The 21,551-nt window shown below is 40.5% G+C and overlaps 1 protein-coding gene and 1 long non-coding RNA gene across 2 annotated transcripts in view; one reads left to right on the top strand and one right to left on the bottom strand.

Annotated features, from left to right (window-relative positions):
* Window positions 1-21,551, top strand: part of LOC125008852 — a 29,128-nt gene that overhangs the window by 4,010 nt on the left and 3,567 nt on the right. The gene's annotated exons all lie outside the window — the stretch shown is intronic.
* Window positions 4,787-20,781, bottom strand: alg6 (ALG6 alpha-1,3-glucosyltransferase). The gene is made up of 14 exons (XM_047586181.1): window positions 20,599-20,781; window positions 20,253-20,337; window positions 19,968-20,057; window positions 19,636-19,724; window positions 19,398-19,480; window positions 18,601-18,665; window positions 17,847-18,032; window positions 16,613-16,748; window positions 12,804-12,889; window positions 11,391-11,475; window positions 11,181-11,251; window positions 10,131-10,199; window positions 8,362-8,554; window positions 4,787-5,670 (listed from the first exon to the last, which is right to left on the bottom strand). The coding sequence occupies exons 1-14, from the start codon at window positions 20,678-20,680 to the stop codon at window positions 5,473-5,475; spliced, it is 1,518 nt and encodes a 505-aa protein (XP_047442137.1). The 5' UTR covers window positions 20,681-20,781; the 3' UTR covers window positions 4,787-5,472.

The raw sequence follows: 21,551 nt of genomic DNA, 5'->3' as shown, positions 1-21,551 counted from the left end.
TAAGGTCTTTAAACTGAGCTTCGATACAAAGGGGGAGAGTGTGAACACTGTTATGAGGATGCTCGATTACATGTGTGTTTCCACTAACACGAATGCTAATAAATGCATTCTAAATATGAGTTTGACTAATTTTGGTTTCGTGTTGCGATACCTCATAGTGAGTGATGGCGTGTACTACTTATTTTCTACTCTTTGACTCAATGAATCCATAGTTTTTTTTTTAGTTACTCACTTCAAAATCTGTAATGGATAGCTGTCTTCATTAAGTGAGTTAGTTAAAATGCTTAAACTGTAAGCTTGGTGAAAGAGCTTGGAGCACTCAATCACCTGAGCAGCTATGAGACTGAATTAATTTAGGTCACAGTATTTAGAAACATTGAAATGATTAAAAAAAATAAAAATTATACTTTTGTTGCCTGTTTTTCTGCCTAAAAATGTTACAACCCCAACTCAAACGTTTCCCTGTGTGTGCAGGAGTCAAATGTGCGCTAGAACGTAGCACGTGTATGGTGTTGTCCTTTAATAAGTGTGTGCTACTTGCTAAACTGACAGTCATGGGTTAATGGCGCCCGGTAAAACAAGTCGGTGACACTACATTTTAGTAAGGGAGACTTAAATTCTTTAACTTCTCCTAAGATTAGCTAGATCAGGTATGGGTGCAATGAAGTAAATCTAACTGGTGAGAGAAAATTTTCATATTCACACACTTTAATGACTGCAAAGTGCTGTGCATTTAAAAGCATAAAACCGACTTCCACTGCAGCCATCACGTAAAAAGGAAGAGCCTTTCTGCGCGCTCCTTCCCCGAGGTGCCAAGACGAGCCTCTAGCACCTCCACTTGAGTAAATCCACACGGACATCAAAACCTTAAATCCTCCCACTTCCCTTCCCGTGTCTTCTTTCCTCCTGCTCCCGGACCCTTTCTTTCCCGCCGCGTCGTCTCCATTTTCCCACGTTGCGCTGCGTTTGTTAAAACCCCCTCTCTTCCTCGGAGCGAGGGGCGCAGCGCGGAGAAGCGCTTACGATTGTCCTTTTAAGGTTAACAAAAGTTTCAGTAAGCATTCTAAAGAAGTCACTTTCGGTGAGAAATCAGGCTTGGGGCGAGCATAAATCCTTCGGGTATAGTTGCGGCATTACAAATACCCGCAGCGCCTGTATGTGCTGATGACTACAAAATTGAAAAAGAAAGGCCCTAATAATTCTGAGGCAAGTTTCCCTCAGCAGTAGGTATTGATTATTTGTGTGTGGTGAGAGATTTGGAAAATTCAATTAAAGGAGTTGTGCAAAGGATTCATAAATTCAGGCCCTCCAACCCGTATCGAGACATGGTTATGTTCTAAATCAATGCTGCACTTCACAATATATTTTCTTACGAACATAAAAATAAATAACATTTAAACAGTTCTGCTTACTACAGAAACAAATTTTATTTTCGCTGAAGATTTTTAGCAACAGTCAGGTACTGACTGGTGCACATCTTCGGACTGGTAACGTATTTTTATTGCAGTTTTCCCCATAAGGAAATCCTATATGATATGAATTTTGAGATGACAAAATGAGGGGGAAAGGGTATGCCTCAGCAGTGTAAAAATTGATCAGGCCATAGATGGGACCACGTTGGGGAAGATTTGTATGTCAGCAGTAATGGGCTGGATTAAAAAGAAGATTCCTTAAGACGTCATAAAAGTGATGGGGGCTGTGTCGCGGGGTTGCAGCCCGGGCTCCTCTGGCACATCAATCGTGGGAGGGCTCACGGACAGATGCCACCTACCCACGGGGAGTTTTATGTTTTCTGATTGAACACATGGTTCCAATTAAACGGGAGAGTTGTATATTAGACTGTTTTTGGTCCGACTGGAGCCGGTGGCCTTCGATCGACACCTTTGGATTGCAGAGTATGCAGTCTTTTCAGATTTCTGGCTTAGTAAATGTCACCGCATTTTATTTTGGGCGGCAACAATATACATCAGTGATGCTTGTTTATGTGGCAAGAAAATAAGTATTTTTAATATGCAAATATAGTAAAGGGTTGGACTAAAAACAATAAAGGATACAATAATGGTATAATAGGATATAATAATACATAGATCACAGAAAAGACCTGTAAATGTCTGACTGCGGATGTTATGTTTGTTGATGGTGTCTGGAAGAACGATTGCTTCTGCGGCTTTCTGAAATCAGTTATGGGATGAGGTAGAAACAAAAAAATAATGATCTCTAATTTTGGATGAAATGTAAAAGCTGACAGAGCCCCACTGCTGCGTGTACATCTTGGTTTGTGAACCGATAGCGTTGGTTTATGCAAAATATGCCTCCTGTTAACTCTCTTCTTCGGCGAACGCTCAATCCTGACAGCGACTGCGCTGTGTGTAATATCACCGGGTGCCAGAGGGGTTACAATCATGTTTTCCTCTCCCATATTCCCCAGGTTTTTGTTAGCGAGGCATCTCGGCTGTTGACAGCTAATGGAATTGCTCTTCACCTCTTGTGCTTATGATCCCGCGGAGATAAGGCGGGGAGATGAATGTGGTATCCGCGCTGTCAGTTGCGAGGCTGAGATGTCTCGGAAGCCGTCATTCAGCGGCGGGAGAAGTGTCTGAAACGGTAGGAGCGGATTCTGACACGCTAGACCCCCGTCTCTCCGCCGGTGCCTCTGTCTGGCAGCTGACAAATGTTGATTCTACATTTACCACAATGCCGCAACGCTGTGCAAATAATGTTCTTACAGATGGCAACCCTCATCCCCTTTATGGCCAAAACTATGCGATCCTCCCCACCTGCGCAGTTTAACACCTTTGAAAAGTAAATGTGGCGGGGCAAACTGTCTTATACAACACAGTAGTCTCTTTATTTGGCAGCGCCTGGGAAGGCCGAGGCCTCTCGCTGCCCGAGTCGACCTAAGCAACAGCTGGTGTTCGCAGCAACATTTCCTATTTCTGCCTAAGGTGGATCGTGTAACTCTCACTTTATCACCCTTAGAGGCCACGTGAAGGACAAAGCCAGCACGCTCATAAACAAAACTAATGTTTTGATACAGGCCCCCGTGGAGAATGATAGAAGGATCCATGCTGCGTTAGTAAGAAAACCTCAGCACCCTTGACACAGCTACATCATCTGACCAGTTTTTATCTTCTTTGTAGGTTAAGATATAAATCTGGGAGCTCCACTGACAGGAGTAATTATGTGCGGTAGTGGCTTAAGAACCAAAGTACTCTCTGCATGTCACCTGCCTTTAAGTGGTAACAAGATGTAGAGCATCCTATATAGTCAGTCAGTGGCTGGTTGGTCACACAGTCTTATTTTTGCAGTGGCTTGAAATTGAAAAAAAAATTATTATTTTAATGCTGGTAGCATTGTTTGCAAAGACATTTGGACTGTGAGCCAAAACTGTTTCAGAGCCGATACAAAAGACCAGTGTAAACAGCCATGCCAAACCTGCGACGGAGCGTTTCAGCATTATGACTTTGAATACGATGCCACATAATACAGCACATTGTTCGTCTAGTTTTATGCATGCAGGCTTTTATAAACAGATTTACAGGATATTTAATATTTAAACTGTAAAAACTATCTGTCTATCTATCATAGTGCAATGGTGATAAAGTCTGAAATCTTTAAAGTACTTGTTTAGTTCCTCTAACGGGCAAAAAGCAACAATATTGATTTTGCCATGAATCACACAGAAGCAGAAAACTGTCAAACTTGAGAAGCTCAGAACAGATTGAGATTTTTTGAACGCTCTAAATGATCAAATCGATCAGCAAAATCCTTGTTAATCTGTTAGCCAGTATAACACTAGTTGTTTGTCAATTAATTTTTTGAATATTTTCTTTTCAATCATTCAGTTACTCATTCAACAGTTTAATAAAAAAAAAAAGGTCAAACCAATGATTTTTCCTCAATGAATGACCTAACTGATCAACCACCTGTCAAACTTTGTGTTAACTAACTTTATATTGACAATGCAATCTCCCCACCATTTAGATTTAGTGGCTTATCTCATGCTACCTTAATCAACATATTAAGTTGCACAGTTGTTACATTTGATTATTCAGTTAATCTTTTAAGCACCTTTTAATTTGAATAAATCGGACAAGAAATAGCTTTGAATGTGCTGCTTTGTTTCTTGCATATTTATCACTTGTTCCTATTGAGGAGTGGAAAGGTAAAATATTTCAAAATGAAATCATGTTAAATAAACATGTGTAATAGAGGGGCAAGGCAACACATTTCACACCACCTCTAATTGGCCCCTTGTGTTCACGTCAAATTGTAGTAACGGTTAACTCGGATCCCGGGCTCCTATTTGCCCCCGCAGCCCATTACTGGCCGGCGGCCCGGAGCCTCAGATGCACAGGCAACCCTTGCTGACCTGATAACATTTATAGTTCTAATGGATTTTTTTATGCCTGTCATTAACTCGCAGAGAGATTGGAGAAAGAAATTGCTTGTACCTCTTTCTGTGGTATTTCAACTTTATAGCATTATGTTCAGATATGTCACCTTCCATCATCTCTTTTTAGGGCCTCTCCCTTCACTGATTTTGTTTTAAATGTACAGGTCTTTTGTGCAGGACCCTTGTGGTATCAAGGACTTGTAATGAATATTTAATGATGTTGAGTAAAAGCTCGGAAAGATATAATTTCTGTCCAATTATTGGCTCCGTCTCTGCCGGACCTTTAGCGGTGATTTAGCAGACTACTTGGTTAATGTTGACGGTTTATGTGAAGCTGCTTTGAATCAAATCATTTAACAGTGTGGCAGTAAAAACCGATGTTCACTTTAGTACACTGAGGAGTTTGATTTATTTTCACAAAAACTGAGTTTGTACAAAATAACTTTAATGATGCCAAAAAAATGTACAGTAGAAAACTGTAAAAACAAGTTGAACAGACAAAAGACCAACACGGCTAAACCTGAGACCAGTCCATCAGGTGCTTAATCCCAATCCCCCGAGGACACAATCAGAGTGGCCAAAATAACAGGAACACCTTACAATATGATTAAACCTAACACCAACACAAACTATGGCTTTGCCAATTACCACTAAATTAAATTAACACCTCTGGTCCTAACAATAACTCAATGTCACAACAGGTGTTCCTATTATTGTGGCCACCTGCTGTAGCTGGAGCATATTGGCACAGAGCTAGCTATAGTCATGCTATGCTTGCCTATGTTTGGCTGTACTTTTAGCCGGCGACATGTAGCAAGAAAGTAGGACTGATTGAGCTTGGACGTGTACATGATTTGTTGGTCCAGGCAGGAAAAATGACATTATTCTTCCCTTTTATTTCAGTTGCTCCTCTGAATTGGCATTGTGGTACAGTTGTAGTTTGGCCAACCAAATACCCTAAGAAGCACCATTTTATATAAGATCCACTCTGGAATGGGTGAAAGGCCTCTTGCAGATTAAGATAAAGTGTTAATTGAATTTTCGACAAAAAAATAAATCATCTCAAAAAACTTGATTTATTTGGTCTTCTTCTGGCTCTTTCTACTGGGCGTCCCGCTGAACTGAACAACGTTGAAATATACAAACGTTCCCAAGAAGTGCAGGAAAGAAGTAACAGAAATTAAGACGGGAAACAGGTCGGGTAGACGCGGTGGAGGGACCAGAACCACGCTTGCAATGCTCAGACCGGCCATGGCTGCAATGCTGATGTAGAACTGTAACAGATTAAAAACAAAAACAGAGAGATAAGATCATGTGTAAAACACTGAGTTCATAATAAAATAGAAACGGTAAAGGTCTAGACTGAGGCAAAATGGACTCAGCTGCTACCAAAAAATTATCTCAACTCAAGTTCTAATTACCAGCCAGAGAGTTAAGCTATACGTCTCACAGCTTTTCACTCAGGATGGGTTGTCATCATTTGACCTAAAACTTAACTTCTGTCACATTGTAATATGTTGTAAAACAATATGTGTTTGGAAAGATCCCTGCCTCTAGTCTCAGAATTTGTGATGCAAACATTGGAGAAAGCAAGTAGCTCGACCCATGCATAATGTGAATCACCTACAATATGACAGTTAGCACGACTCTGTATGTAATATCCGTGTATTCCAGAGTCAGATTTATATTTTCAACCTCCTGAGAACAAAGCATTTGGCTGGAATGCATTTTAACTTCTTTAAGATAACATTAAGATCTTTAGGTATTTGGAATTAGTAGGACATAAGAAGTATAAAAAAATAAGCATCGTCTTTGAAATGGAAGTAGTTTTTGAAATAAATTTTGTGGACACAGGGATTATTTCACTGTATTTTACAATTTAAGTCACCAATGCAAAAGCAGAATTGGAAATGATGAAATCCCAACGTCCTCAAACATGTACCTGTGAATTTGTTAAATTTAAATAGATAAAAGTTAATTAGCAAAAATTAAAAAAGTGTATAGACCCTTCACTAGTAATACATGCCAGACAAAAGTGTCTACTTGTGAGGACAACAGGTCTAAATAAAGCTGCTACAAACCTAAAACATAATGTCCCCATTTGAGGACGCTGGGTCCCAGTAGGATAATCCTATTTTTATTCATATTTATATTCCATCCCCCACCCCAATCCAAATATCTCGTTGCCTTCTACAACTTGTGTTCTGCAATGACAGTAAAGACTGTTCTTATTTCTAATATTATTTTATATTCCTTTTTCCAAGGTTTCATGGTTTAGTGACACTGAGTCCAGCCACAGTTCTTTATTTAGTCAACTTATTGTCGATTTTAATGATAATTAAATTCATATGTTGTATCATGAACTAAAGTACCCCAGGATATGAATCACTGGTGGCTTATTCCTTAATTTTAACTGTACCCATAATATCCAACCACTGACTGATTTAATTTGGAACAGCTCTCACATCACGCTGAATATTTATCACCGAGTGACGGACATCAAATTGGTCATTTGAGAGGTGCTATAAAAGAAGATTGAGGCTTGCAATATCATATTATGGCCAAGTTTTTTTTTTTTTTTTTTTCCTATATAGCTTTTTATCTTGTTACAGAGTTACAAACAGACGTGATGAAAGTAAGATCATTCATGTGTCTATTTAGGCTTTATGACCTACGGATAGGTCCTCGAGTACGATGGAGGAAGCACCTCATGCCCGCTCTCGCCCTGCCACCCAAAACCCATGAAACCTTATCGCCATCATCGGGGCTCGCTATTTATGCTGCTTGTGTAAATAAATATATCTAGGCAAACCTGTGTTAATGACACGCGCTATAAAAAGACACCTTCTCTTAATCTCTGACACCCTACCAGTGCCCCTGTCGCTAAGGGGCTGCCGGCGAAGCCACTTCAGATGCTGTGGAAACTTAAATAAGTGATAAATAATTCTTTGGCTGGCAGCGGCGTTCATCCCCGGACAGCTTACACAGCTTACAGCAGCACATGATATTTATTTATACAGTTGGGTATATCTTCTCACACGTTCGCAATTTAGGTCTAGTCCCACTTTCAAAATACAGGCCGCCTGGGATCCTGAAATATTAGAAATACATCGAGCAGGAGTGAACTCAATTTAACCGAGTGTTAAATTACCTAAAGCAAACCTACAGCATAAAGGAAATATACTTTAAACTTAAAGTCCCCATCTCAGCTCTATTTACTTGTTCCCACAAAAACAGAGCTAGACCGCTCCCTCCCCTACGGCCCAGTCGGCTCTAATGGCCTGAGCAGGAACCGTCAACACATGATCAGTCAAGAGCCCATGCCGGCGCACTGCTGCTCGGGAAGAAGCGACGCGAAAATTTGAGGAAGCATTTCATTGGAAGAAGTGCAGTACATACGCACCTCGTAGTGCAGGATGAGTCGTCAGCATTTTTGGAAACATTTTGCGGAAAATTGGTACCAGTGTTTATGTGACGTAAAGTTCAAGATCACAACGTTTAAAAACTCTTTTTATATGATTTCACAAGGATTGTAAAGCTATACTTCCTCCATCTTTTTTTTTCTATGTTCTGTTTATGACCTCTACTCACTTTTATTAGCAACTACTTGAAACTGCAACCATAACCATTTAATATATGAGAATCATTCTCTACTGTGTGATAATGTATACTGTTTATATCCAAGTAGAAGAAGTAAAGTAACTAACTTAGATTTGAGAAACTACAATATTGTGTTACATTCAATCAGAAAGGTTCTATATAATATTTCTGTAATAATTATAAATAACAGATCATAACTACATATCAAAATGTGTTACTATTATATCATGAAAATACCTTAAAAGTTGATTTATATTATATATATATATATATTTATATTTGCATAGGTGTATGCAAGTGATTAAACCTGTGCACATAGTTTTGCATGAACTATATTGATAGATGTAACGACATCGAACACTCACCTTCCATCTCACTATCCAGGCCAGGTCCATTCTGGCTAGGCAGAAAAACAGCTTCTTGTAGGCGCCCAGTCTAAGCTCATCCTCTGAACAGTGGTCCAGCGCAGACAGCAGATAGATGGTGAAGTAGAGGAAGGCCGTGGAGGTCACAACGTACGGCACCAGCAGGCCGTCCTTCAGGAACAGAGGCAGCATGCTGTACAGTGGGGCAAGGACAAAAACAATGGTACATTTATAGGTTAGAACGTGGGTTTCCTTTTCTTATGTTTTTGTCCAGAGCAATGTAGTTTATTTCATATTATATATAAATACTCTAGAGCTTGAGATACAATACACACTGGTGCAACATTAATAGGCAGATGCAGTATAATTTTAAATATTCAGGGAATATTTTGAAAAATCTATTCTTTTTCCACAGCTACAGCAGCTCATATAATAGATATATATGTTAAACAGTACATCACTAAGTTCAGCATCACATTAGCGGAGAACAGGGCAACAGTAAACCACGCAGCTTTTATCGTGCAGGCCCGTACGAGAAGTCTGTTCCCTGGGGAGACATGGCTGTGACATTCATGCAGAGCTTATCTTAGTTTAGCAGAGGGGCACGGGCAAGAACAACAGTTGACTCATAGTAAATCGCACATCACCCCAGCTAATAAAAACCTACCCACCCGCAACAAGCTACCTATTCAGACACTTATTCGAACAAAAAAAAAAAAAAAAAGTCCCATTCAGCAGATAAATGTTTCACATTTTAGAAATACATACTTCCTCTATTTAAGCAAACTGGCTGCATTCAGACCTCTTAAAATGCCCATGCTTGACCATTCATTCAACCAATTATGCTAACAAAAGATGTATTTTTTTATTTAAATGACAGAGTCTGGAGAGGATGCACATAATGTGAAATGGGGACAGTACTGGGAAGCAGCTACAGAATGACCTCCTGTCCCTACACAACACACTTAGACGGCAGGCACGCAGACTATTCCGTGTAATCCCCACATATCCTTATACTAAACCACACGCACAACAATTAGTGCTGCCGGAAGAATTTAACAACAGCTGGTGAAAGTTGGATGGAGCATTTGCAGCACTACCAGTCTTTTCCATTCATGGTGCTCAGCTCAGCCCTCAACATACTTCATTCACACACTATTTCTATTAGGTTTCAAGGGGCCGAGTAGAAGAAATGAAGTGACGATTGCTGGTGAGTTCTACTAAAGTTCTGCAGTCTTTTCTTTCAAAAATTAAAAAGTTCTGCTTTACTAAAGGGTAACAGAAGAAAATATTTAAACTACAGTTAGTAAGCTACAAACATCACCACTATCAGGTGATTTAAGGTTTCTGAGTCAATTAAGCTACAGCCACATAGTTTCAATTAAGCTAGCACTTTAGTGTTTCCGGCTGCTTCTCCAGCGCCGCAATTTTTGATTTTGGATCAATAGACACGGAATACGTCGAGGAAAGATTAACTGAGGAACATTTGCATGACTCGTCTTTTGTCCTTTCAGTCACTATTGTTGAATGTGAAGCAGGAAGTAGAAACAAAAATTAACTGGACGGTCAAAAAAGACACAGCGCCAAGACTGACAAGCGCACAAGTATAAATGGCTTGTACCAGCGTAGGCTACATTAGCATGTAACAGCGTCTATGTCCTGCAGTATCGTAAAAGAGCCTTAAGGCCTCTAACTAATGTCTAGCAGTAAGAATTAGCATTTGTTCCTTGCATGGCAACACCACAAAACTATTCTCAAATTTATCATACCTGAATGTTGAGGCCTGCAGGAACCAAATGACAATCAAGGGGAGGTCATTCAGAAGGAGGCAGACAGGCCTGAAAAGAGAAGAATATTAGAATAAACTCACAGTTCAGTTCAGCAAGTAAGTTTTATTGACCCTAAGACAGAAGTGAGGTCATGTCAGAGCTGGATATCATGTGCGTAAAATGTTCTTCACAAGGCAGTCGGCTTGAGTTGTACATTATTTCAATAACATGTTCTTGATCTTAACACCACAGAACTTTACAGACACATTTTGGCAAGAAGTAACAGAGATACATTCATGCATATATGTCCGTCTGAGTATAAATGCCCATCGATAATTGAACCTAGTTGCTCATATCAGAGCTAGCCACGCACTCCGATCCGAGGGGGGCACTTTCCACCAGTCCCTGAGCCCATAATTACAGTCAGTGCTCTTTGGCGATCCTGTTACAGCCCAATAATTGATCCTGCGCAAACAACACCCCAAGCTGCCGCCTGCCATTCTTTCCTAATCCCTGGACATGCATTACTGATTGATTCAGGGGGACAGGTGGGAGATATAACTCGATAGTTAATAAAGCAACAATCTACCCTAATCTAGATTAATAGATGAGCCCAGATCTAGGAACCAAATCCCTCGCTGTCGAATCTATCCCGGGCTTCGCTCTCTACCTACAGCTTCATACATATGGGAGTAAACAATAAACGATGCACACACACATTCAAGATCTTTACGCTCACGTGTGCATTGAACCCTTTTAACGCACCACATCACATATCATGACGATGGAAGCTGGGTTTGTGGTGAATAACCTTGGTGTTGGCGGGTCTGTCTGCACGGAGACAGCAGGAGCATGACGTCACTTTTACGAAGTGCGTGCGTATTTTTAGGATTATCTCTGCAAGAAATAATTTAGAATGCATGTGTAATGAGGATGAGGCTCGTTTTGTGAGTAGAAATTCAATCGAAACTCGTGAATATTTCAGAAATGACCACATGACAGAGAATGCACAATTTAGATTTGTGAGAAAGTTATCTCCTCCGTACTTACAAGGCAGCCAACAGGATGGACTTCTCATGGACTTGATAGGAGAAGAGGAAGAATGCAAGAGATGAATTGGCCTAAAAGTGAAATAGAGGATATTGGTAAAACAATAAATAGTAAATGTTTTTAATTTAAATATATGAGCCATAATGCCCAGTGGTTGGAAACGCGGGCCTCGTCTCTCTATATAAGTGTAGGGTCAGTAGATTCACTCACCAAAGCCAGTTTAAATTGCCAGAAGGTGGGCTTTGTCAGCAGTCTGATAGAAGAAGGCAGAACTGCCAGCAGAGTGCAGGCGAAGCTGAAAAACAAATAAAAATGAAAGTTGAAGTTACAACAAAAGGGAAAAAAAAAAAGGCAAAGCAGCAAACTTGAAGTATAAAGTCGGTGCTGCAGTATAATTAAACTGCTTATGGTTCCAGGTTTGCTTGTAAATCGTTCTACCGTTTAATGAACAGCGTCATGTCAAAGATCTGATTTTGATATGCAGACGATCAATAATTCATGTCACAAACCCCCTCCTCTACGACTAAGACGTCTGCTGCGTGGGAACCGACCAAATAACAGCCCCTTCTTGAGGTTACCAGGCATTAGTTTAACCCCTCAATTGTCACCTGCTGGGGATAGAGGCCCCGGAAGAGCCTGACTATGTGTCAGAGTGAATGTGTATAAATGTGCCAAGAGGTCGGGCAGCGAGTTAGTTCGAGGTGTTAGGGCAACAATGTGTTTGTACTACAAATTGTGCAAGCGACAGAGACGAGCAAATACAGATAAATAGCCCGATGAAAAGACAGAAAGATGGATAGTACTGATGAAGGACCAGTAAGTGGGTATTTAGTGCGCACGAAAGCCGGAGTGCTATGCGTGTGTTATGCGCAGGGCAGGGTTCTGCGGTCCGGAAGGACATGGATCACTTTTCACAGCTGATTCATTTTATGTACACAGTACACCCACACCAGAGCATTTAGCAATCCACTCCCCGCGCCAAAAAGACAAGAGTGTTTTTCATTTGTTTGAAATGCACTACAGTAAAAGAAGTCCGACTTGATCCCTGGACTTAGCAGTCTGGCAGAAACGTGTCCATGCTGCGAACACAGGACCCCTAAATTTAGCGTGCTAGGTTATTTAAGCAGGCCCCACCATGACACAACTGTCGCATCAGGGTTTTCTAACGGTGACTGCACATTGGCTCAGCTTTTGGACCAAATAACCTTTAATAAATTTGATTCTCCGGTGAGAGTCTGAAATCTGTTTCTCTCTCCCCTGCCTTTACAGTATCACATCATCTAATAACATATGTCTTTGATTCGTTCTGCCTCCATTATTGTATACATTTTTTTTTTTTCTTAGTATCTCTACAGCAGTGTAACGTGCTGTCTGTGTATTTTCTGAAACAACAGTGATTTGTGTTCAGAAGTTCCTCACAAGACGTTTCCTTAAGGGATCATCTCATTTCCACCCGCCACATTCCCAAGGGCGAGCTCGGCTTTCCCGGAAAACGATAGGAGAGAAAACAAGAGCCAGGAGGGGAGGCAGTGATAAAAGAAAAGACAGGGCGACACGGCAAAACGTAAGAAGAAGACAGGGGGGAATAAAGTGAAACTTGTTAAACAGAGAGAGGGGGATTACCTGAGGTAGAGCTGGGAGTCTGCCGGCAGAATGGATCTGATCTTTATCAGGGTGTTCAGGCTGCACCACGTGTTAGCCACCTTATCCTACAAAAAAAAAACACCACTCGGTTAAATGAGAACTGATGTCAGACGAAATCAAATTCAGCATACGTCTTTCTGTGTTCAATCCAATTTTGGATGAGAAAGTTTTGTTCCTCAAAGTAATCCTTTCCTCCCTCTGATACTGCAATAAAAATTCCTCTAAAGATTCCAGAGGGATATTTGTACGTAGCCCTCCATCATAAATTTACTCCTGTGTCAGGAAAAGCATGGGACCTATTTGTAAACTTATTTGTAGAAGGTCAAGTGTCAAACCAGAGTAGTTTCCGCATAACCAGCAAATAGAGACCAACCACAGAGCAATGACGCAGAACAACATCTTTTCATTATGTTGAACATTTCTCTCTGTAATTAGATTTGTTTTTAGGCTTTTAATCAAAAAAAGAAAGAAATGCGTAATTTAATATCTCAGTTAAAACTATAGCTCTGACAGTTACTGAATAGTAATGTTTTATTTTATTTTACTATTCTGCTTATAAAGTATTGTGGTGTAGTAATATGAAAACATTAGCATGTTTTCATAGTTGCATGCAGAAAACTGCACATTCATTCATCATGATCAACTAATGCCTTATTTTTTTATATATTTTATGTATCTATTTTAAATTCTACTTTTAAGATTTTATATTGTCTATATCGACATTTGTATATATGTATATGAAAACTAAATAACTTTCTCTTTTATGATGGGTGTCAGGTAAATCAAGTTTCTAGATGTCGCGCTTCAACCTTCACACCTGCTGAAAAATACTTGCGCTTTCTAAGTTGAGCTCGGATGAAGAGGTCGTTGTGTGTGTGCATGCGCGCGCTTCAGCTGATTTGAGGCCTTAAGCAGTTGTGTGTGCGGATCACACACACATTGAGCCCAAAGCCACCAGTATGCGCCGCGATATCGCACAACACAGAGACGCCCCGTCTAGATCGGCTTTATGATTAGACCGCGGTTGACCCTGTCTAGAAAAACTATTTCTGTCCACCTCTCTCTCTCCTCTGTGCTACAGCTGCTCACCGCACAGCTGTGTGGATCTTAATGGCAGCCTAGTCAGCAGCACCAGGCTGTCCAGTGTTGTGTTATCTCAGCCTCATCCTTCTCTCTTTCCTCGCTGCTTCCCCGCTCCAAATAACCACTATGGGAATGTTCCTGGACGCCGCCTGAAGGCAACACATGAACGATTAAGAAGGAGGAGGAGGAGGAGGAGGAGGGGAGGAGGGGGTTAAGGGGCGGCAAATGTAAGAGGGCGAGAGCAGCGCGGCTCCTTCACCTATAAGCTGGATTGGAATTTCACAGGGAGAAGCATTTGGTGCCATTTTTGTGTGCAGGCAGCAACGTGAGACGCCAGAATGCCACTCAGTGGGTAAACTTACAACTGCTCCCTCCCAGAAGCCGGCAGGACCACCAGTCACCGGCCCCCCTCTTGCCCACCGCTCTTTCTCGACGCGCCGACCCCTTGTCCGGGGCGTCTTCTTACGTGCACAATTTCACAATTAGTTCAGAAGTGCTCGCCCCGACAGCCCCCTCATGCCGTCCTCACAGGGGAGTATAGTGTCTCTCACACCCTGTGTATTATGTTTGCATCAGTTCGTTGAACAAATACTGACCCTCCGCTCCCCTGGCAGAATTTTCAATTACTTCTCACATCCATGACACCTTGTGGTGGGTGCCACCTCGGGGACCGGGACAGCGGCGGGTTACAGGGTTTCAGAAACGAGAGCTGCAAAGCTTGGCCTCCGGGCTGTCAGTCACACGGGCCGGCACGGAAACACACACACACACAGTCACTTTAGACCCGCTTCTTCCATGACAGCTTTCAGCACTGGTTGAAGTGTTTCAACTACTCTTGTTCACTCTCATCACTTTCCTTTTTTTATTAATATCACATTTCAATGACCACGCTATAAGCCGACTGACCACAGTACACAAATATGCGCGCTCGTGTAAAACAGCCAAGCGTACACTTGTGTGTCTGTTTTCCAAAGACGCAGTCGGTCGGTAGCCGGCAGCAGTTGTCGGATGTGCTCCGATACGCCTCTGAGTGCAGCACTCGCCCCACTCATCAGTCCATACGGCTGCAACATGGCTGCGCTATGAAGTGCTGAAAACAACCCGGCCATAAATTAGGGAGATTTATCGATACCCTCCGACTGTACGTCTCGAACCCCGACACCTCCCAGAGATAGAGTGAAACTGATCTCCTGACCTTTCACCATTTTATTCCACTGTTTTCTTTGATCCTGGGGGTATCGATTTCCAACTGGCTAAGCACTCGAGGGGTGGAAGAGTACGGAGCGGGGCGTAGAGAGCGGCGAGCGCGCCTGGCTTTTTAAAAGCGAAGCCGTGTGCTAGAAATTGTTGCAAACATGACGTGTTTTTTTTTTTTTTTTGTTTTGTTTTCAAGCGGAAATAAACAAACCACCAATAACAAATCCTATTCTGTAAAACGTCATGTTCTCCTGTAACGGATCAGAATGATTTCTCACTGTTATATGTCACAAACCACATCCTGTTTCCACATAAATGACATCAGATGAGTTATAATAAATAAATTTAAATTGAATTTGAACTGGAAATAAAACAAAAACAAAAAAAAAGAACTATTCATTACAAACTGAATGAATGAAGGATCCAGTTTTCGGTGTTATGATCACACCAGATGGGGGAATCATTTGGACGAGGAGTATTTAAACCCTCACCTTAACCTAGAAACACGCTGCAATACCTTTGCCCCATTATCGGAAAAGAATAGATTTATGGCAAATCTAAGAGAGTGATGACAATACATCCACTCTCCATTTATAAATGGACAGCTGCTACATACATAGACTGAACCTTGGGAGGAATAATAACCAGCGGTATTTTAAGTACCTATTTTTCCTTTACGTTTTAAGCATTATATATACATATATGTGTGTACTTATTTTTCTATATTTTAGCATTAACTTTCTGATTCCAATCAATTATCTATACAAGTTATGTATTAATAATAAAAATATATATAAATATATATATATTTTTAATTTTTTTCTATGTAATCATTCACTTTAGCATCACAATGATGAACAATAAATATAATTTAGCACTATATATTACACCTATTTTTATTATGCACCATGATTACTTTGTACATTGGGGTAGTTACATTTCTGTAGTTAAAAAAAACTTAAATAAAATTCTGAGCACCACAAATTCTCTGCTCTCGCAAACTTTCAAGCTCATCTCCCTTCAGTAAAAAGAACACATAACCCTCTACCATTTTATAATCGTCTTCCCCTCTCCTCTGATCTTACTGTCCCTTACATAAATGTTTTAATTCTTAGTTAATGCTGTTATTTTATTCCATTTTATTGCTTTTCTCAGAAGTCACATTGAGTTCAACCACAGGCGACTGTGAGAAGGTTAACCATCTGTTCCACCTCAGGGGGCAACAAACAAGACATGTCCATGTGACCTGTATGGATCATCTCACAACGCTTGACTTATACGTTCGAATTCTGTCCGGAGGATTTTAACGTCTTCCCCCTTTTTGTGTAAAGGACACACTGGAACCGCAAGAAGAATGTGGCTATTCTTAGATGTGTGCATGACAGGAGCACAAGTGTTTTTCTTGATAAGAGTTGTTCTCTAGGGAAGATTGAGCGTCTCAGATGTGGATTTCAGGCTTCGTTTTTATTTTTATTTTTTTAATATATATATAAAAAACCACGCTGTACCTCAAACAGACCACGAGCCACGGGAAAGATCCTCCTGACCACCTGCGAGGCCTGGCTGGGGTCAGACAGGAAGGGCAACCAGCAGAGGGCAAAAGTCACCAACACTGTTGCTGCAATTCTCACCAGCAGGAAAAGCCTATGCAACAAGAAACAAACATCATCTCTCAGTGTAAAAGGTGAAAACGGAGTACAAATAAAGAAACGAAGCATTTCTTAAATAAATTTGCAAGTCTCTGTACCCATCCCTTCTACAAATATAAATGTTGACATTGGCATGTAACTCGAGTTTGCCTATGTCTACTGAGATCCCTCAAACAATTAGTGCATACTGTCTGCAAGTCCTAAATTTGGGATTTGACCCTTGTGCCGAGGAATGCAGTGAAAGCCATGCATCAGCTGAAAGTCTTCAGTGTAGGTCAGGATATCTTGTCAGCTGTAACTGTGAAGCTGCTGGTTAAGTTGCACACACAGGCATAGCTGAGGAGTTTGGGCATGGCGAGAGTGTCATCTGGACATATCTTCCCCCCGGGGCCTTCTAATCCAGCTCTCCATTTGCTACTAAATGCCCTTGGTACATTGTTACTAGATAAACAGACACTGGTAACAGCATCCAATCATATTACCTCAGCCATTCTGTGTCTCTCCTGAGGACACTGCTCTCTTATACGCTGAAATTACATATCCAGTGTGAGCAATCAGTTGGTGCATCTGAATAATGTACTGCTGAATAATCTGAATTTCACAGACATAAATATAAATCTCCTTTGCGTTTTCTTGCTGGAGCTTGCCTTCCAGTACTTGACCGCACTCTATAATTAGTGCACTATATCATGTTGACCTTTTTTGAAAATACGGCCACTGACGCTGAATACTGTTCGCGTACGCGACTGCATACGTCAAAGAAATGTAAAAGCGAGGCCGAGGCTCCGCAGCAATGCTAGCGAGCCCGTGACGCTGTACTTGGACGCGCTGTTGCTTTGAGCTAAACGCTGCTGTCAGCACGCTAACATGGGGCAATTGCCAATCAGCACTAAACACAAGAGTGCAGCTGAGCATGATGGGAATGCCCGTTGTTTTGCAGGCGTTTAGACATAAACCCAACTGGACAAATGTAAACTTTGATCTGTTCATACCACTAGATGAAATGCTGAGGGAGTTATTGTGAGCCACCCCGAGCCGAACGTGAATGTCTGAACCCCGCTTCGTATGAATCAAAAAATCAAGTAAGACTCACCCGCGGCCCATCAGGCCAAGTTTGAGGCACTTTCCCAGCAGGTAACAGAAGAAGGGCAGGGCGTGGTACAGCTCCATCTGTTTGTAGTTAAGAGCGAGGGAGAAGGCCATGGAGCCCAACACATCCCAGCCCAGACCCAGAGCCAGAACCCCCCACAAGGCCAAGCCCAGGCTCACTCCATTGTACCTAATACTGTTAAGGTTAATACTGCACAGGGAGGTTCAACCTCAAAAACAGCAGCCGATCGGGAATCAATAAACTTCTGATGCTTCGTGCACACATTTCTTTACCACTTTCACAGCGGTTTGAATAACAAAGGTTTAAAATCATATTTTTTCTGATTATTTTTTGTGAAAATAGTTTCATAATGCGACGAAATAACACTGCGTGAATGAAATAACGTGTCCTGGGTCAGCTTGAGTTTCTTTCTTTTGAACCCTTAATAAAAGAAGCACTCCCATGATATCAGCACATGATGTGCAGAAATTCCCCATACAATATCTTGAAGCGGTAAACACTTTTTACACAATGTTGCTCTGGGGCCGAATGCGCAAATCTGAGTTTTTCCGGAGCTATGTTTTTCTTTCAGTTGCACTTAATAGGACACGCTGTGTTATTTCAAGTTCAAGAATGCAGCCGCAAAGCTGATATGAAAGCTCTTTGAAAATATATATTTGTTGGCCCTTAATTCATTTCATTTCAAGGCAAAATACCATACATACAGAGTAGAAGTTCACCTTTGCATAAAGGATACTGGAAATGTCCATAGTCAATGAGAGTTAGCCCTGGGTAGAGTAGAATGCAGAGTAAAGTTGAAACCTGAATGGGCAAAATATAAAAAAATAAAAACCTTTGGCGCAGCAGTGATTTCTATTCACCATTAATTAATCATAATAAGAAAAGCACAGATGGAAATACTTGCACAAATGACAACTCTGTTTCTGTAAATGTCCCCGGTCTCTATGCTGAGTAAATACGTTCTGCATCAAACCCTCAAACTGGACCACTTAAATGAAATAAAACCATCTTTAATGAAATATGTGCTTCTCTGATATTAACGCGTCTGCAAATCCCCTGAAAAGAATCTATTACAGTTGACTGGCTGTTGATTATACGCAGCAAACTATATGAAAATGCTCAGAAAAGTTAATGTATGTTTGCATATTTAGGCACAAAAGAAAATAATCTTCTATAAAGTCATGCAAAAAGTTAAGAAAACACTAACAATATAAAAAAAAATAAAAAATCCAGCATAGTTTGGATGGCGACATGTTAGTTCTGCCTTTTAAAGACATGAGACATTCAAAATTATCCCCCTAAATTGATTGTACTGTAAATGTATGAAGACCCACTAAAATGTAATAACATCTTGGAAATGCAATAACATCATATTATCATATTATACTGCACTAATGACTCCTTGATTCCCCTATTTGGAGGGCCGTGCTGTAATTTGTTTAAATGAGGGTGCATCCCCAGACTGAGAGAAACACGAACGATACGGGTTTTGAGTTGAAAACTATTATATGTCAGCATCAGCCCGTCTCCAACCTTTTTCCTGGATGATCCCTCCGTCAGGTATAAACAGTATAAAACCACTGCGGGGATGTATATCAACAAATCTGCCACCAACACTGAAACAAAAAGGAGAAATATATCAGATACTCAATTTATACAGTGGTATTACTTAAAAATGTTGAGGTTTATAATCTGAATGTTAGTGTTAGTTATTTTAGGGTAAAATATTGATCGTGAAGTTTTTCACCTTATGTCCTCATAGTTACTTTACCTGTACTTCTCATGAATAACTTGTGTTCCGGACTTTCATAACCTCTGGACTTGTGGAGCTTCACCCATTCTGGGTTTATTATTTTGGCTCTGCGGAAAAATCACGTGTCAATTACAACATAATTCAATAATTTGATACAAGTGAATTTGTTTTAAACAAAATAAATCAAACGATGCACGCGACAAGAAATTTAATATTCAATATATAAAACACGACTCCATGAAGCTGAGTCGTTATTGCTCTAAATGTAATACTAAAAACCTTAACCATTATCATTTTTTCCTCTTTCCTGATTCAAGTATCAAGCACAATATCATCTCTAAATGACTCACACATAAGCACAGATCCAGCTGTGGTAGGCGGTGAGAGGGGGGTAGTCGAGACCCCAGTAGTTTAAGTCATTGTCAGTGGTGTTGAAATACCTGGAGGGGTATAAATGTCATATTTATTTCTGATAAAAGTGGATGCAACCATATGTCACAGGTAGATACTGCAGATTGCATGCGTTAAAAGATCATTTTTATATTTAACAGTGCATAAGAAATACTGCAGTTTCTGTTTTGCTACAATTGTTTTCTGGGCTCTGAATATCTTAAATAAGTGATTTGCAGACTGACCATTCCTGAAGAGGGAGGTTGTATGTCACTTCTTGCCAGTGTCTTTGGGCTTCATAGTCACCAAACATGGGAGGTTTCCCCGCCCCTGCAGGAAAACCACCCACCACTCAGTCTGATGTGAAGTGAAGCTAACTACACCAGTGAATGTCAGCAAGAAACAAAACATACGCAACAACAACAAAAGAGCGGAGCTGCTAGCTCTAAAAGCCAGCGCATGGATGCTGACGGCTACATGTTCAACCTGTAAACGTGTAAAACAACTTTTTCTCAATAGTGAAACAAGCAGCACAGCAGCAGGAGACTACTGTAGGGTAGCATGTTAAGCTCAACACAAAACACTTCCTACCTGAATATGAATTTAACGAGACGCCCCATCTCACAACAACGCCGAGTAACACGCAAATTGACACGAGACTCCACGTCTGCATGATTTTGTCCGGTGAAAATGAGCTTTTAGAGGAAAAATAAACGATTATAAAAACGGTTCATTGAAACACTTTTGAAACCTGTTTACATTTCCTGTATACGTCATCCGCCAAGGCTTCGTTTCGCCTGCTCATTGGCCGCAGGATTATGACGTTGCCTCTGAGAGCCGTGAGACGTTTAAAGCTACAAGGAGGAAAGGGGAATTTTCGTCTTTTAATAAACAATTGCCGTGTTGATGGGGCTAAAAAAAAAGAATATCCTACTGGGTCTGTCGCAAAAAACTAATGAGTAATTTTAAACTTACATCAAATCTACCTCTATCATCATCACCCCAGGTTTTTGTTTATAGTTACAATAGCGATCAAACAAGCGTTCCTACTTTCCCAAGTACAGAGAATGCATCATTTATTGGGCCATTTTTTGACGTACTGATGGATATTATATGCTTGAATTACATCTATTTCTTCGCTGTTTTCTTGCAGTTGATGTTAAATTGAAAGGTCATAAGTTTCAAGCAAATGAGCATTCTTTTTAATATTACAAAAAATATAAACCTTTGCCTCTCTAACTTCTTGTTCCGTCTTTTATTTCATATTAAATAAAGTATAATGAGTCATCCCAATTAAATATACAAAAATGCCAACAATAAAAAATAACTAATCATTGTTATTAGACTATACTATCATATATAATATAATAGTCCTACATGTACTGTTGACATTTAATACCTAAGGTTTTTGAACAGATAGGATAGGATAGGATAGGATAGGATAGGATAGGATAGGATAGGATAGGATAGGATACTAGAATTCCTATATATGAAACATTGCAACTTTTAAAAAGTGCATTAATTAAGAATGGACAAGGCTAATT

This window comes from Mugil cephalus, chromosome 6, assembly GCF_022458985.1.
Source record: "Mugil cephalus isolate CIBA_MC_2020 chromosome 6, CIBA_Mcephalus_1.1, whole genome shotgun sequence".
NCBI classification, from domain to species: domain Eukaryota; kingdom Metazoa; phylum Chordata; class Actinopteri; order Mugiliformes; family Mugilidae; genus Mugil; species Mugil cephalus.
The sequence above is the reverse complement of the archived record's forward strand: the minus strand, read 5'-3'. Positions and strand labels throughout refer to the sequence as shown.